At 55.7% G+C, this 15,126-nt stretch overlaps 1 protein-coding gene across 2 annotated transcripts in view; it reads left to right on the top strand.

Moving 5' to 3' along the window:
* The window catches only part of RFTN1 (raftlin, lipid raft linker 1), a 210,648-nt gene that overhangs the window by 194,125 nt on the left and 1,397 nt on the right, over window positions 1-15,126 (top strand). For both annotated transcript variants that reach the window (XM_065943157.1, XM_065943156.1), the window contains exons 8-9: window positions 4,956-5,059; window positions 5,994-6,075. In XM_065943157.1, the coding sequence (XP_065799229.1) occupies window positions 4,956-5,059; window positions 5,994-6,075 (186 nt within the window). The remainder of the gene's footprint in view (window positions 1-4,955; window positions 5,060-5,993; window positions 6,076-15,126) is intronic.

The following is a 15,126-nucleotide window of genomic DNA, read 5'->3' as shown; positions in this document are numbered from 1 at the left end:
AGAGGTGTTGGAACATGTGGAGTGAGTTTTAGTGATGAGTTCCTATATGACCAGACAGGTGAAAAGAATTGAGGCCTCAGGAAAAATAAAGGACTATATATTTTTTTAAAGGTGTCACACTTCATTACTTGACCGAGCAATATTTGCAATGCTGTAGTGACATAGACTTTTGATTTAATTACATTAAAACCATTGGGGGCACCAAGAAAGAGAAAGTAAGAAATGTGAACGGGAACGCTAAGCCTTCATGTCCCATGATAGGAAATCAAAAGATGCCTTCAGTTGATACGTAAGAAAATCATATATAAATGTGCCTTGCCAATTAGTGTTGGGCATTAGTGCTTTGGCAGCAGTTTACAAAAGCCTCTCGTGGGCTGTTACTTCACGTGTCCTCTTGGGGAATGGAGGGGAAGGACCCCCCAAGGCTGCTAGGAGACCAGCCCAGAGGTCCTGCGTACTTTTCAGACATGGAAACTGAATTCCCTTCTTCACCTCCAGTCCCAAGTCAGGAGCAAAGTGTTTTTTAAGCTGCTTTTGTCCCAGATCCTTCTAGAATGGAAACAAGAAGAAAAAGAGGTGTGTGGTGATGATACCAGTATAAAAACTTTCTCACTGGGCCAGGGCGTCACCTCCTAATATTCCCTGCTGCAGGGGATCTTGGAAAGGATTAGAAGACACAAGTGTTTGTTAGTAAACCCTGCGCGTGTTGTCCTGGTTTTGGAGGGCAAAGGAAGGTTGCGTTGGATGTCCCTTTCTTTAGTGGATTCGTAGCCACCGGAGGCATCATTGGGAACAAAGGAAAAAGAGCCATAAATACAAACGAATCCCTTTTGTGCAAGTCGAAGAACCACAGGACCTGCCCCGTTTTTTTTTTTAACACTCCAGGTGTGATCGGAGATGCTGCATCCACACAGGAGAGTGGGGAGTTAATTAAAGTTTTTGCTCCTGTTCCCTGAAATGTCTTTCCGTTTGATCAGCGGACTGGCTTTGGAGTGCTGCGTGTGCGTCCCTCCTCACTGGAGTGTCACGGAAAAGCAGATCAGAGAGAGCCTTCCATCCGACGCCTGCCCGACCCCCTTTCCTAGCGCACGGACTTGAAAGCCGCTTCCGCTGACTGCATGGGGCCCGTGTCGTGTTTTTAGAAATGTCATCTTCTGACTATTGATAATATGCAAACCGGCTTTGATACAGGTGCCTGTGGAAAACCGCATGAACCGTTAATTAAATCAGTGCCAGCCCAGAGGGCTGGGCGTGGCAGAGATTGGCAGGGTGAGCCCCCTCACCCCTGGACCGTTCGTATTTCCCTTTTCCACCCGTCCTGTGACCGCCGGCTGGCAGCACCCAGGACGGAACCCTCGGCTGCCTCAGTAGGACCGTGTTTTGCTGTGTTTTTTTCTGTTTTCCTTTTGGTCTTTATGGTTCTGGGCCCTCTGGCTGGCATCCCCCACCTTGAGGGGGAAAGCTGCTGGGGAGGAATCCTGCCGCTTTCCTCTTGAAGATGGTGAAGGAGGAGAAGAGCGCAGAGCAAAGCCCGAGCAGCTCGGGAGCCCCGTCTGGGCAGGCGGGCCAGGCTGCCCCCGGGGTGCCCATTGTCCGGCCGCGCTGGGCGCGGAGGAGCGAACCCGGCCCAGCGCCGATGAAAGGGCTCCATCCTGCCGCTCGGGCTTTGTGAGCACCGCTGGGCCTGGTCCTGGTTGCCATGGCGACTGTCTGATTGTGGCGGGCCTGTCACGGCGCTTGATAAAGTGGGAAGGCTATTCTTGATAGACCCGAGTAATCACAACCTCTCAAAGCCCGAGTGTGGATTTCACATTTTCTTCCTTCTTCAATCCGGGATGCAGGGATGGGGGCCCGGCTTCTCAGGGTAAAGCGGCCTCAGCAGGCGGGGAGGGCCCTGCCCAGCGCCGGGGATGTACTGGCCAGGAGGGCCTGGCAGGGAGGACCTCCTGTGCCCGGGGGTGGGGCAGAAATGGGGTGGGGCCTGCGTGGGGGCTTCAGGGTCAGGCCAAAACGGGCCCTCCCATCCCCTCCGCCGTTGGTTTTTACACGGCCCTCCCTCCCCCCCTCCCTCCCTCCCCCGTCCAGCTGTCCCCGCACCGTGTCAGTGCAGGGCTGAGCCTTTCAGAGCCCCCTGACCTCTCCTCCCCTCGTGGAGAATGAGGGGAGGGCTTAGCTTCCAGCTAACAGCAGACAGATTCTGGCAACAAAACTGCAGACTCTTTTCTGTCATAAGAAGAAACCTAATTGATTCTCTAGGCAGTCTTCTCCAGACTAAGTTGCATCTCAACTATTAGAAGTGTTCTTTAAAAAAAAAAAAAAATAGAGCTGCCATATGATCCACTCCTGGGTGTGTTTCCAAAGGAAATGAAAATGCTAATTAGAAGAGATACATGTACCTCAGTGTTCATAGCAGCAATATTTACAATTGCTAAAATACAGAAGAAACCCGTCGATAGATAAATGGATTAAAAAGAGTGGTGTATTTGTGTACACACACACACATACACACTATATGTCTATACACACACAGTGGAATATTACTCTACCATAGAAAAGGATGAAATAATATCATTTGCAGCAACACGGATGGACCTAGGAGGTATTACGCTTATCAGTGAAATAAGGCAGAGAAAGAGATGCTTTATGATTCCAGTTACATGTGAAGTCTAAGTAAAATGAATAAATGTAGCAAAGCAGAAACAGCCTCACAGACATAGAGGACAAGCTAGTGCTTACCAGTGGAGAGAATGAAGGGGGGGGGGGGCAAGGCAGGTAGAGGGGATCAAGAGGTACAACCTATCATGTATAAAATAAACAAGATGCAGGGGTGTAATATGCAGCACACGGAATATGCGTTTTAGGATCACTTTATATGGAGTTTCACCCAGTGACTCAGCGCTAACGAATCCAGCTGCCATTGCCAGAGGCACAGGTTCAATCCCTGGGTTGGGAAGATCCTCTGGAGGAGGAAATGGCACCCCAGTCCAGTATTCTTGCTGGGAAATCACATGAACAGAGGAGCCTGGCGGACTGCAGCCAGTGGGGTGGCGAAGAGTCAGACATGACTGAGCATGCATGTGGCGGGCACAGCTTATGTGGAATGTAATCTGTAAAAATACTGGATTGCTGTGGTGTACACCTGAAAACAACAGAATACTGTGAGTTGGCAGCACTTCTGTGATTTCCTTTGGCCACACAAGCACGCGGCATGTGAGATTTTGGCTCCCTGACCAGGGCTACTGTGGGGTCTGAACCACTAGACTGATGGCATGCCCTGGTCCCGTACAGCACTTTCATTAAGAAAAGAAGGAAAAAGCAGCCCCCTGGGCCCACCCCCAGAGTTTCTGATGTGCAGGTCTGGGTGGGTCCGGAGACTGTCTGCAGCAGGTTCCAGGGGGAGGCTGCTCACGGGACCACACTGGGAGAGCTACTGGCATGAGCCACGAGGTCCTGTGTGCAGGGGCTCCCGGGGACGCTGGCTGCAGTGGCCGCGCTGGGACAGGTGCCTACGACGGGAGATCTAGAGGCCCCTGGGGAAGCAGGGCTGCCCGCCCGCTTCTTTTTCCGGGCCCCCGGTTCTGTCCCCAGAGGCCCCCTCGCTGCAGGCCAGCCCTCTGCCCAGCGCTGGCTGTATTGCTCGTGCTGGGGTCCCCCCAGGAAGCCCCTCCCGGCTCTGCCTGTCCGCGTTCCCCAGCCCCCAAGCCCCAGGCAGCCCGCCCTCACCACGATGGCCCCGGCTGCTTTGCGCTGACCGGCCAGCCTCCTGGCCCTGCCAGTGGGCCGTCTTGTGTTCAGGGGCGTGTGTGTGTGTGTGTGCACCGTCTTGTGTTCAGGGGTGCGTGTGTGTGTCTGTGCGCGTGCGCGCGCCCTGGCGTCTGCGGGATGGGAACCCAGCGGCAGGGCTGAGCCCCTCCCCTCCGCCCCTCCACCGGCCTGCGGTCCTCCTGAGCGGGTCCTGCGGTGGTCTCGGCCGCAGGGACTCTGGACGCCTGTCAGGGTGCAGGGCCGGGTGGGGCTGCCCCCGGAAGTCCGCCAGCCTCTTGAGAAAGCAGGGTACAGGGTCAGGGGTGGGGGGTCCTAGGCAGGGGCGTCTCGGTGGGGTCCTCTCCCCGTGGGAGCAGCACTGGGTTTTAAATTGAGAGACAAGCGTCAGTCCCCTCCTCTCCTCCCTCCCTGCCTGATTGGAAGTGAAACAGGTTTCATCTACACCTTTATGGCAGGATGTGTGACGCGGTGAAGTTCCCCGCCTGTGTGCCCGCGCACACGCGTGTGTGTGTGTGACCGCGCTGGTTGGATGCAGTGACTCGATGTTTGCTCAGATGTACTCTTAACTCCCACAAGACGCTCTGAATCCGCCTGAGCAGCGCGTGGTCACGGGCCCTGGGTTTGTCCTGGAGGCGAAGTGACTGTGCTTCTTCAGTGACTCTCACGGAGGAAGCGATTTGTCCAAATGAGAGTAAAACAAACGCGTTTAACCCCTCGGCTCAAACGGCACAGACCCGGGCGAGAGGGAGACCCCACGACAGTGCAAACCTGGGCGGAGGGAGACCCTCAATGGCGCAGACCTGGATGGGGATGGGGGGAGGAGGGAGACCCCCGATGGCGCAGACCCGGGCAGGGGGAGAACCCAGGGTGGCACAGACCCCGGCGGCAGCATGGAGACCCCATGATGGCACAGACCCGGGCCGGGGGGCCCGGGGCGGGGGCGGGCGGAGGGAGACGCCCGATGGCGCAGACCTGAACGGGCTGGGGGTGGGGGGGCGGAGGGAGACCCCCGATGGCACAGACCCGGGCCAGGGGAGACCCCACGCTGGCCGTTGGACCCAGGCTCTTGCAGCATCTTTGCTCCGGAGCGCGAGCCCCCTTCCGCTCTGTTGGGTTGGTTGCCGGGTGGTCCCTCCCTGAGCCGTGGTCAGCGGAGGCGGCCCCAGCCCTGACCTGGCCTTTCTCCCCAGGGTATGGAGGTGCAGACGGACTACGTGCCCCTGCTGAACTCGCTGGCTGCCTACGGCTGGCAGCTCACCTGTGTGCTGCCGACCCCCGTCATCAGGACGACCAGGTACCGATAACCAGCGTTACCTTACCGAACGCTTGCACCATTCCGACTAGCTCTTCGTGTGCGTGACTCGTGGAATCCTATGGCATCATCTCTCCACCTGAGGAAGGGCAGGCCCAGCATTTCAGATTCTTAACCACCCCTGCCCTGAGTACCCCACATGGGCAGCCCAGCCTGTCGCGGGGCAGAGGGGGCCCAGGCCTCTCATTTGCAAGAGAAACTTAGCACCTAGTGTGTGCCCCGGGCCAGGCACGGCACAGTCTCATCTAGATGTCCAGTCTCATCCATTCCTCAGAGCATCTCGGGAGGCGGGATTGTTCGTTTTGGGGATTTATCCCAGTCTTACCAACCCTCAAAGGCCTTGTCTCCGTTTTCTGGGCTTGCTGTCAAACTAGTCCTCCTAACTACCTGTAGTTTGGTAAGCACAGATATCATGCCCATTTTATAGATGAAGAAACTGAGGCTCAGGGAGGCTCCATCACAAACCTGAGGACACAGCCTGCAGGAGCCTCAGCCTGGGCCAAGGTCCTCACTGGCCACCCATCCCGGGCCAACCAGGCCACCCCTCCCCCAGCCTTATCCCCAAAGACAGACTTGGAAGAGTTCCCCCCCCCCCCCCGCCCCTCCCAACCCGTCTGGTGTTCACGATCATTTGGCCAAGATGCCAGCTGTCATTTCACACCATGGGAAGGGGCGTTTTCAGACACAGAACTGTCTTTCAGTGGTGCCTGCTTCTGTTGGGCCCACGAGACAGCCCCCCAGAAGCAAAGGTGTATGCCGTTGGGGGACTTCATGACCTCTGACCTGTCCCTCTGGGGCAGACCCCTTCCCTCCCTGGGCGGCTGGCCTGGATGAAGTTGGAGGTGGCGGCCTCCGTGTGAGGTCTGGGCCCCTGGGTGTAACAGACTCATCCTCGCCTCCCGTGTGTGTGTTGCAGGGAGGGGACCGTGTCCACCAAGCAAGTCGTCTTTCTCCAGAGGCCATGTCTACCTCAGAAGGTCAAGAAGAAGGAATCGAAGGTGAGCGACCTTGCCGCCCACCCTGGGCCTAGCTCCGCGGAACCCGGGGGGACCCCTGAGCCCCCCTCTGCAAAAATGAGCCACGTCACCTGCAGGTGGGGGGCGCTGGGGTCCACGTGGTTGGCCGCGTCCTGCAAGGATGCTTGGGCAGGCAGGGTTCGCCTTCTTGGGGCTGAAGTGGGGGGCACGGGGAGGCGGCTGCAGCCTGGGCAGGGGACCCACGCCCGGCTCCTCTGTCTTCGTCACCGTGCAAGCTGGCCAGAGCTCCGGCCTGGCCCCCATCCCTCCAGCCATCGGAAGTTTGGAGATCTTGGCAGAGAGAACATGCCAGAACGCCTTCCCCAAAGGGCTCACGCCGTAGGGCTGAGTGGCCGTGGCTGGTGTGGGCGCAGGGAGGCGCCCCTCAGGAGCGAGTCTGTCCCTGTGACGGGCATGGCCGCGCCGTGGAGCAGAGCCGGCTGGACGCCCCCACCCTTCCCCGGGTACCGCCACAGGGCCTCCTCGTGTGCTGGGGCCTAGGGCCCTGGGCAGGCGCGCCAGGCCGTGAACAGGTTGGGGCCGCCCCTCTGCAGGCAGCACGTTGGGGGGCAGTGCGTGTGGTGGGAGGGACCCTGAGGGCAGCCTGGGGCCGGTTCTGGTGCGCGCTGGACCATCACCGAGGGAAGGGCGGGTGGAACCTGGACTGCGGGGTTCAGGATGGGGCGCCGGGCTGCTGTGAATGTTCGGCAGGGAGGGTCCGGAGGGCAGCGCCGGCTCTGCTGGGTCGGGAAAAGCGTCCACCGCGCCCAGCGCCTCAAGGCCCCACGTCCTCAAGGAGGCTCGCTCAGCCCTGCGCCTCGCGGGGGTGACTGGCAGTGGGCACTGCCCTCGCTGTGACGCGGGGTGGTCCCCGGAGGGCGGCCTGTACCGGCCCCGCCCCGCGGGCCCTCTCCTGAGCCCAGAGTTCGCTGTTCGGCTCCTGGGAGACCCCGGGCGCCCTCACACCGGCCTCGCCTTCCAGCCCAGGAAGCACTTTGTTCTCTCTCTGCCCCACCACGCCTGCCTCGTTTCCCACCCACTGCCTCTTTGGAAGCTCTGCATCTCCCCACTTTCTCTTCCTTAGAGAATCTCCTGCACCCCCAGACCTAGATGGCGCCCGTGCCTACCCCTGGGCCTTCCCCACCAAGAGGGCCGGCCCTTCCAATGCCCCAGGCTCCCGCCCCCCTGGAGCTCACCTGGGGCCTCCGTCTCCTCCCCCACCACCAGTCTATCCTGAAGGCATGTCTAGTTTTAGGCCCTTGACCCTCTGGAACCCCCTTTCCCATCATCACCTGCCTGGACTACCCTCATCTCCTGAGGACAGGCCTCCCTTTCAAGTGTGTTCTCCACTCAGAACCAAAGTGATCTTCTAAAAAAGCAGAGTCGTGTCACCTGGGCTACTTACAATGCTTCTAAAGCTTCGTGTTTTTCAAGATAAAGGTGGGAGCTTTTGCTGGGGTCCACATAGCCCTGTGGGGTCTCCCCGCACCCTGCCCCCCCCCCATCCCACCCATCTTCTGCATCCCACCTGTCTTCTGCATCCCAGCGCCCTGGCCTGCAGGCTCTCTTGGGCTCCTCGCTGCCACAGGGCCTTTGGGTGGTCCCTGCACCTGGGATGCTCTCTTCCTTTGTATTGTCTCAAGACAGCGTCCTCTCCCTTTAGACCAAGACAGGTTCTTCTGCGATTCCCCAGGAAGAGCCATGTTCCTCTCCTCTTTGTTCCTGTCTCCTCTCTGTTCCTAGTTATTTGTGATCAATAGCTTATCCTCTGTCAGGAGAATCGGACATTCACTCTGTGAGATCACACCCTTTCTGTCCTCACTGCTGTATGCCCGGCCCCTGGCTTTAAGTTCATACTCAGCAAACACTTGTTGAACCAGCGAATGAACAATCAAACTGCTGGACCCAGGACGTGCGTGGTGTGTGTAGCACTGACGTTTGAGGAAAAAGAGTACAAAATTCAGACGTCAAGGATGTGGCATATTTAGTCCTCTTTTAATCAACCAAGTGGATAAAATTCTCCAAACAGGACTTTCCAGTATTTGAAAGAAACCTCTTTGTTCACCTGTGAGTGTGGCTTTAAAAGCAAATATTAACTTCCTTTGAAGGTAACACGTGCTTTCTGCAACCCGGGAGACATCTGTCTTCAGCTAAACTACCAAAGTGGAGGCAGATACAGACAGGTTTTAAAACGTGTGAATTAAATCCACCAGCCCTGCTGACGTGGAACTCTGGACATGTGCATGCTGCTGTAAAGAGAACGGTCCCTTTCCTGCACTTATTTCGGGCACGAATGGCAAGTCGGGGTTTTCTCGGTTTCCGCGCTGGCCGCACACCCTCACCCGACTCATGCCCTGGCTGGGGAAGGCCTGTCCACCCCGCTCTGTCTGCAGCAGCTGGTCGTATTCAGAGACTTGCCTTGGAACCGCTCAGGACGCTACACGTCCTCCAGCCTGGCAACCTGCCTCTGCGTGTGATGCCGACGACCTCTGCTCAGAGCCGCCCCACGGCAAGCTCTCCCGCCTCAGGGTCTGAGATACAGACCACCCACCCTTGGACAGCGCGGAGGTTAATCTGAGTGTAATTCAGAGTGAGCCTCCCATATCTGAAGTTACCTGAATCCAAGGATGCAAGCAACCACTGACCTCGTAGCTCTGTAATTTTTACTGCTGCAAGCCACCTGCGTTAAGGGGACCCATGTGGTCCCAGGGTCAAGCGTCCTTTTGTTGTTCCTTCAAGACTGTGACTGTCCCGAGCACAGCAGTGAGGGGAGCCTGGTGAGGCTGGTGGAGGCTGGTGGAGGAGACCCTCCCACGGATGCCGGACTGGGGCTGGTGGGGGTGTGGGGGGTGGGGGGAGGCCGTTTCCCGCAGTGAACTGGTGGTGGTCTTCGCTGTGCGCTTCTCACACTGTGGCCCATGAACCTGCGGAATCGGCATCACCAAGGAGCTTGTGTGAAGGGCCAGTCTCTGTGGCCTCCCCAGGCCCCCCGATCAGAAACCCTGGGATAAGGTGGGGACCCTGTGTCTGAAGGCATCCCCCAGGTGATCCTGAACACCTGCTTAAGTCTGAGAGCCAGTGTCTCAGCTGAATAGTTTAGGGCCCTTTTCCAGGCTCACCATGTGGATCTCCATTCAAAATTTATCATTATTGATTTTTTAAAAATAGGCCTGTCAGAGTATGTTCAATGTAGATATTTGTTTTGTTTTGTTTTTAATCAGACAAACAGAAGCATCTTTCATGGCAGTTAAATCTGTCCTTCCATTAGCTGACCACTTGGTTTCATGCATCAAGCCTTGACCTAGCAGATTCTGTCCTGATGTCGTCAAGTCTGAAAGCTGAGGCACTTACGGGCAGGCTGAGCTATTCCAAAGGCGCGTGGCGTCTCCCCTGTCTTCATGTCCTCACTTCCTTCCAGAATGTGAGTCTGAAATCTTTTACCCACCAAGAAGGAGCAGACGGAACATTAGTGTAGGGTCACAGAAAGCTGTGTTTCAATTTCAGCTCTGCTGTTTTCTAGCTGTGTGACCTTCAGTTACTTCACCTCTCTGAACCACTACAGACTCATCATAAAATGGTGCCAGCAGTTCCTAGTGAGATCACTGCTTCGGGGATTCACGGAGATGGGAAACCTTGTCACAGCATGGGACACTTAGAACATTTAGTTTTCAGATTCTAGAGACCCTGAGGTTCAGCCAGGACTACTTCCCTGCTTTGTGAGAGTGCTCCCTGCAAAGGAGAGAGGGAAGGGCAGGACTCCAGTGCAGCCTCCAGGTGACGTGGCTGGGGTCTCCCAGGAGCTTGGGGAGTCGGTGACATCACCACCCTCCATCTAAAGACAGACAGAATGGTGCCATCCTTGAAGGCGTTTGGCTTGGCAGAGTTTTCCGAAGGACAGAAAAACACTGGTCGGAGTAGTCCCATCCAGCTCGGCGTGGACAGTCCCAAATCCTCCTCCGCCCAGCAGCCCTGGTGGAGGCCTGGAAAGAGTGAGCAGAGCGCCCCCCGCAGGCCTGGCCCGGCCGTGTCCTCCGTGGTGTATCAGGAGGGTGGTGCAGCGTGATCCTCTGCGGGAATCCGGACGCGGCCAGGACTCGTCTGCTGTTCACTTAGTAAGAGCAGCCTCTGCGAGGACATCAGGTTCGCATTAGAGACTCGCCAGGGTCTGCCACAGCTAAGAGATCCTGCGTGCCACGGTTGAGACCCGGCTCAGCCAGATAAATGCATAAATAATTTAAAAAGGAAAGAAAAAAAGAGCCAGGGTCCGGGGTGGACTCTGGGCCCCGGGGGATGGGCACGATCGTGTGCACCAGCCGCCTGCAGGGGGCGCTATGAGTGGGCCTCCTGCACCCCACCGCCTGGTGAGTGGGATTCCCGGGAGTGACTCACATCCACTGCGGGTGAGTGGGTCCCCAGGGGTGTTCACCCAGCCCCCGGGGGCAAGGGCAGCTCTTCTGGAGATTACTGTCTTGCCTAAGGACAGTCAGTTCAGTTCAGTTGCTCAGTCGTGTCCGACTCTTTGCGTCCCCATGAACGGCAGCCCACCATGCCTCCCTGTCCATCACCAACTCCCGGAGTCCACCCAAACCCATGTCCATCGAGTTGGTGATGCCATCCAACCATCTCATGCTCTGTCTTCCCCTTCTCCTCCTGCCCTCAGTCTTTCCCAGCATCGAGGTCTTTTCAAATGAGTCAGCTCTTTGCATCAGGTGGCCAAAGTATGGGAGTTCCATCTTCAACATCAGTCCTTCCAGTGAACACCCAGGACTGATCTCCTTCAGGATGGACTGGTTGGATCTCCTTGCAGTCCAAGGGACTCTCAGCAACACAGTTCTTTCCAGCAACACAGTTCAAAAGCATCAATTCTTTGGTGCTCAGCTTTCTTTATAGTCCAACTCTCACATCCATACATGACTACTGGAAAAACCATAGCCTTGACTAGATGGACCTTTGTTGGCAAAGTAATGTCTCTGCTTTTTAATATGCTGTCTAGGTTGGTCATAACCTTCCTTCCAAGGAGTAAGCGTCTTTTAAGTTCATTGTCGCAATCACCATCTGGAGTGACTCTGGAACCCAGAAAAATAAAGTCAGCCACTGTTTCCACTATTTCCCCATCTATCTGCCATGAAGTGATGGGACCAGATGTCATGATCTTAGTTTTCTGAATGTTGATCTTTAAGCCAACTTTTTCACTCTCCTCTTTCACTTTCATCAAGAGGCTTTTTAGTTCCTCTTCACTTTCTGCCATAAGGGTGGTGTCATCTGCATATCTGAGATTATTGATATTTCTCCCAGCAATCTTGATTCCAGCTTGTGCTTCCTCCAGCCCAACATTTCTCATGATGTACTCTGCGTATAAGTTAAATAAGCAGGGTGACATATACAGCCTTGACGTACTCCTTTTCCTATTTGGAACCAGTCTGTTGTTCCGTGTCCAGTTCTAACTGTTGCTTCCTTACCTGCATACAGGTTTCTCAGCAGGCAGGTCAGGTGGTCTGGTATTCCCATCTCTTTTAGAAGTTTCCACAGTTTATTGTGATCCACACAGTCAAAAGCTTTGGCATAGTCAATAAAGCAGAAATAGATGTTTTTTCTGGAACTCTCTTTTTCGATGATCCAGCGGATGTTGGCAATTTGATCTCTGGTTCCTCTGCCTTTTCTAAAACCAGCTTGAACATCTGGAAGTTCACGGTTCACGTATTGCTGAAGCCTGGCTTGGAGAATTTTGAGCATTACTTTACTAGCATGTGAGATGAGTGCAATTGTGTGGTAGTTTGAGCATTCTTTGCATTGTCTTTCTTTGGGATTGGAATGAAAACTGACCTTTTCCAGTCCTGTGGCCACTGCTGAGTTTTCCAAATTTGCTGGCATGTTGAGTGCAGCACTTTCACAGCGTCATCTTTCAGGATTTGAAATAGCTCAACTGGAATTCCATCACCTCCACTAGCTTTGTTCATAGTGATGCTTCCTAAGGCCCACTTGACTTCACATTCCAGGATGTCTGGCTCTAGGTGAGTGATCACACCATCCTGATTATCTGGGTCGTGAAGATCTTTTTTGTACAGTTCTTCTGTGTATCCTTGCCACCTCTTCTTAATATCTTCTGCTTCTGTTAGGTCCATCCCATTTCTGTCCTTTATTGAGCCCATCTCTGCATGAAATGTTCCCTTGGTATCTCTAATTTTCTTGAAGAGGTCTCTAGTCTTTCCCATTCTATTGTTTTCCTCTATTACTTTGCCAACAGACAGCTACCAGACACCAGAACCGGGGTTTGAACCGGGGTCTTAGCCACCACACTACCTGTAGCACTGTGTTGTCTTACTTTGGGCCTTTCAGCCGAAGCAGTCTCACCAGGTTTTTTTTTTTACAAAAGTACAACTTCTTCCAACTTCTCTGAGAGCTGGCTGGCTCTCAGCTCGCTGTATATTGACCAGCTTAACTGGCCTTTTTGTAAAACCATGCAGATGAAGAGAGTATTTGGAGTATCTGACTATTTGGAGACACCCATTTAAAAAAAAACTTCGTGTGGGCTGAAATTAAAACACAGCAGCAGCACACGAGAAGGCAGCAGTAATGAAGGATGACCGCATGGTACCCAAGAGCCATGCAGGGCTGGCCCTGGAGGCCACAGCATCCGTGCTGAGGTCAGAGGTCCTAGTCCCCCACTGGTGATCGTGGGGCCCCAAGATGCCTGCTGCAGTCTTGGCTGAAGAATCTTCTTGCCTGGAGAATCCCATGGACCGAGGAGTCTGGCGGGCTACAGTTCATGGAGTTGCAAAGAGTTGGATACGACTGAAAGAGTTGGATACGACTGAGCGCCTGACACACACAACCTCAGCATACACACTTCACTGCTTTTCCTGTTGGTTGATGGAATATCCAGATTTGCCGGTCTTGTTCAAAAGGAGTCAGCGCGCTCACCCCAGGATGTGTTCCATCTCGGAGCCCTGAGTGTGTCCAGGCAGATGTCTTATTTGGGGAAGTAGACCTCTCCCGCTGAGAATGCCATGGAGGTGGCAGATTTTTAAAGAATTTTTGCGGTACATTTTTGCTTCTTCCTGGGAAAGCACCCAGATTTATCTGCAGTGTGGTAAAGCCTTAGGAAATGGTTTTCCCTGGATGGTACAGCTGCCCGCGTGGAGCCTCACCAGAAGTCATTCAGACGGAAGGCTCCCTTCGCTTCTCTTTAAGTCGCAGAAGGGCTTAGCTCCAAGTCCGGGTTTGGTGACACCAGTGTGCTTCGACTCACGTGGAAAGAAATGAAGCGAAAGGAAGACGTGCAACTTCAAGTGGAGCCACGTGTCCAGGGGTGGGGAGACCGACACCCTCCCCTGGGGTCGAGGCCTCCGCCCCCCCCCCACCCCGTTCCCTTCCCTGTAAAACCCAAGTTTCCAGAGGGGACACCGCCCCCCCACCCCGCCGGCGGAGCTCTGGGGTGCAGGGGAAGGCCGTGGTCCCCTCTGAGCCGTCTGCACAGCGCGTGCCTCCCTTGTGAACACAGGGACCCACGTCTCTGCCTTCCTTCACCGCCCCTCGCGCCTCTGTGTCTGCCCCAGCTCTGCACCCGGATTTCTCCCTAGTGCACAGGCTCCCAAACCGCCTCCCTCCAGAGTGGCTCTTCTTGTCAGCAGGCTCAGCAGGACTTGGATGTTTTACTCCTCTTTTCTTCCCAGATTAATCTCTCTTTCTGGAGCTCCTCCAGACCTGATGTGGGGATGCGCCCCCGCCTCCTTGCTAAAGCCCAGGCTGTGTTTTGACTTAAAATTACAGGACCGGCTTCCCCTGATGCGCAGGGCAGCCAACTTGGCCGGCGCTGAGTCCTCCCCGTCATCTGTCTCACAAAGGGCTCTGAGCATCTTCTCCGCACCAGACTCCCTGCTGTATCCCTGGGATGCCGGAGCCAAAGACAGGCGGCATCCCTGACGCTCTGAACTGACATGCAGCATCAGTCGCGGTGAATACACCTGGTACATCATGTGCTGGATGCAGCGCTAAGCCTGACACGTGGATTGTCGAATCATCAAATGGACGTGAACACCTACGGCAGAGCTTGGCTCACTGCAGCTCTCAGTCCAAAAGGGGCCGGCCCACTGCCTGATGTTGTCGATAAAGTTTTATTGGAACACGGTGACGGCCGTTTATGTATTATTACCCGTGACTGCTTTTGCGCTACAATAGCAGAGTGGAGAGGCTGCAACAGAGAACACGTGGCCTGAAAAACCTAAAGTCCTTATTATCTGACTTGGTGCAGATAGAGTCACCGCCCTGATTTAAGTTAGAGGAACTCCCCCGTCGTATAGATTAGCACGCAGCCGAGCTGGGTGGACTCTGCCCTGGGCAGTCCCCCTCCACGGCGTCCCTGTGACCCAGTCCTTGTCCAGCCCTGGTGCTGACTGTGCCCTTGGGTCTCTCCGCTCCGTGGACCCCCCTGCCCACAGGGAGCGCAGCGTGGAGCGCAGCGTGGAGCGCAGCGTGGGGCTCCCTGGGAAGCGGCAGCTGGGGTGGGTTTGGAGGAGGTTTCAGGGGGAGTGCTGTGGGAACGCCGGTGGGGAAGGGGGCCGTGGCTGAAGGAGGTGCTGGGCTCCCTCACGGTGACCGCAGTGACCTGACCAGTGCTGGGGGGACCAGGAGGATGGTCCGTTGTCCCCACGTGGCCTGGCCATTGGGCGTTGCTTGGCCCAGAAGGGAGTGAAGGCTTTGGGGGGGCTCTCTAGCAGAGCGGGGTGCAGCTGGTGGCTGGCACGGCCTGCCAGTCCTTTAGGGGGACCTGAGTGCCCAGGTTCTGACCCGGGTGATACCCTGAGGAAGAGCAGGCCCGTGTGCCCACACCCCTCCTGCTTCTCCAGATGACAGGGTTTCAGCACCTCCCTTCCCAGGCCTTTGGTATGGGGCCCTCTCCCCGGAAATTCACCCCTAGAGTCCATGCTGTGGCAGGAGCTGCTGGCTCCCAGTGGGTGCGAGGTTTGGGCCGTGGCTGGGGAATAGCGGACCTTGTGTGTCTCGCTGCCAGACGTGGGTGTGAACGCAGAGCTC

This window comes from Muntiacus reevesi, chromosome 8 (genome assembly GCF_963930625.1).
Source record: "Muntiacus reevesi chromosome 8, mMunRee1.1, whole genome shotgun sequence".
NCBI classification, from domain to species: domain Eukaryota; kingdom Metazoa; phylum Chordata; class Mammalia; order Artiodactyla; family Cervidae; genus Muntiacus; species Muntiacus reevesi.
This window is presented reverse-complemented; position numbering and strand designations above follow the sequence as displayed.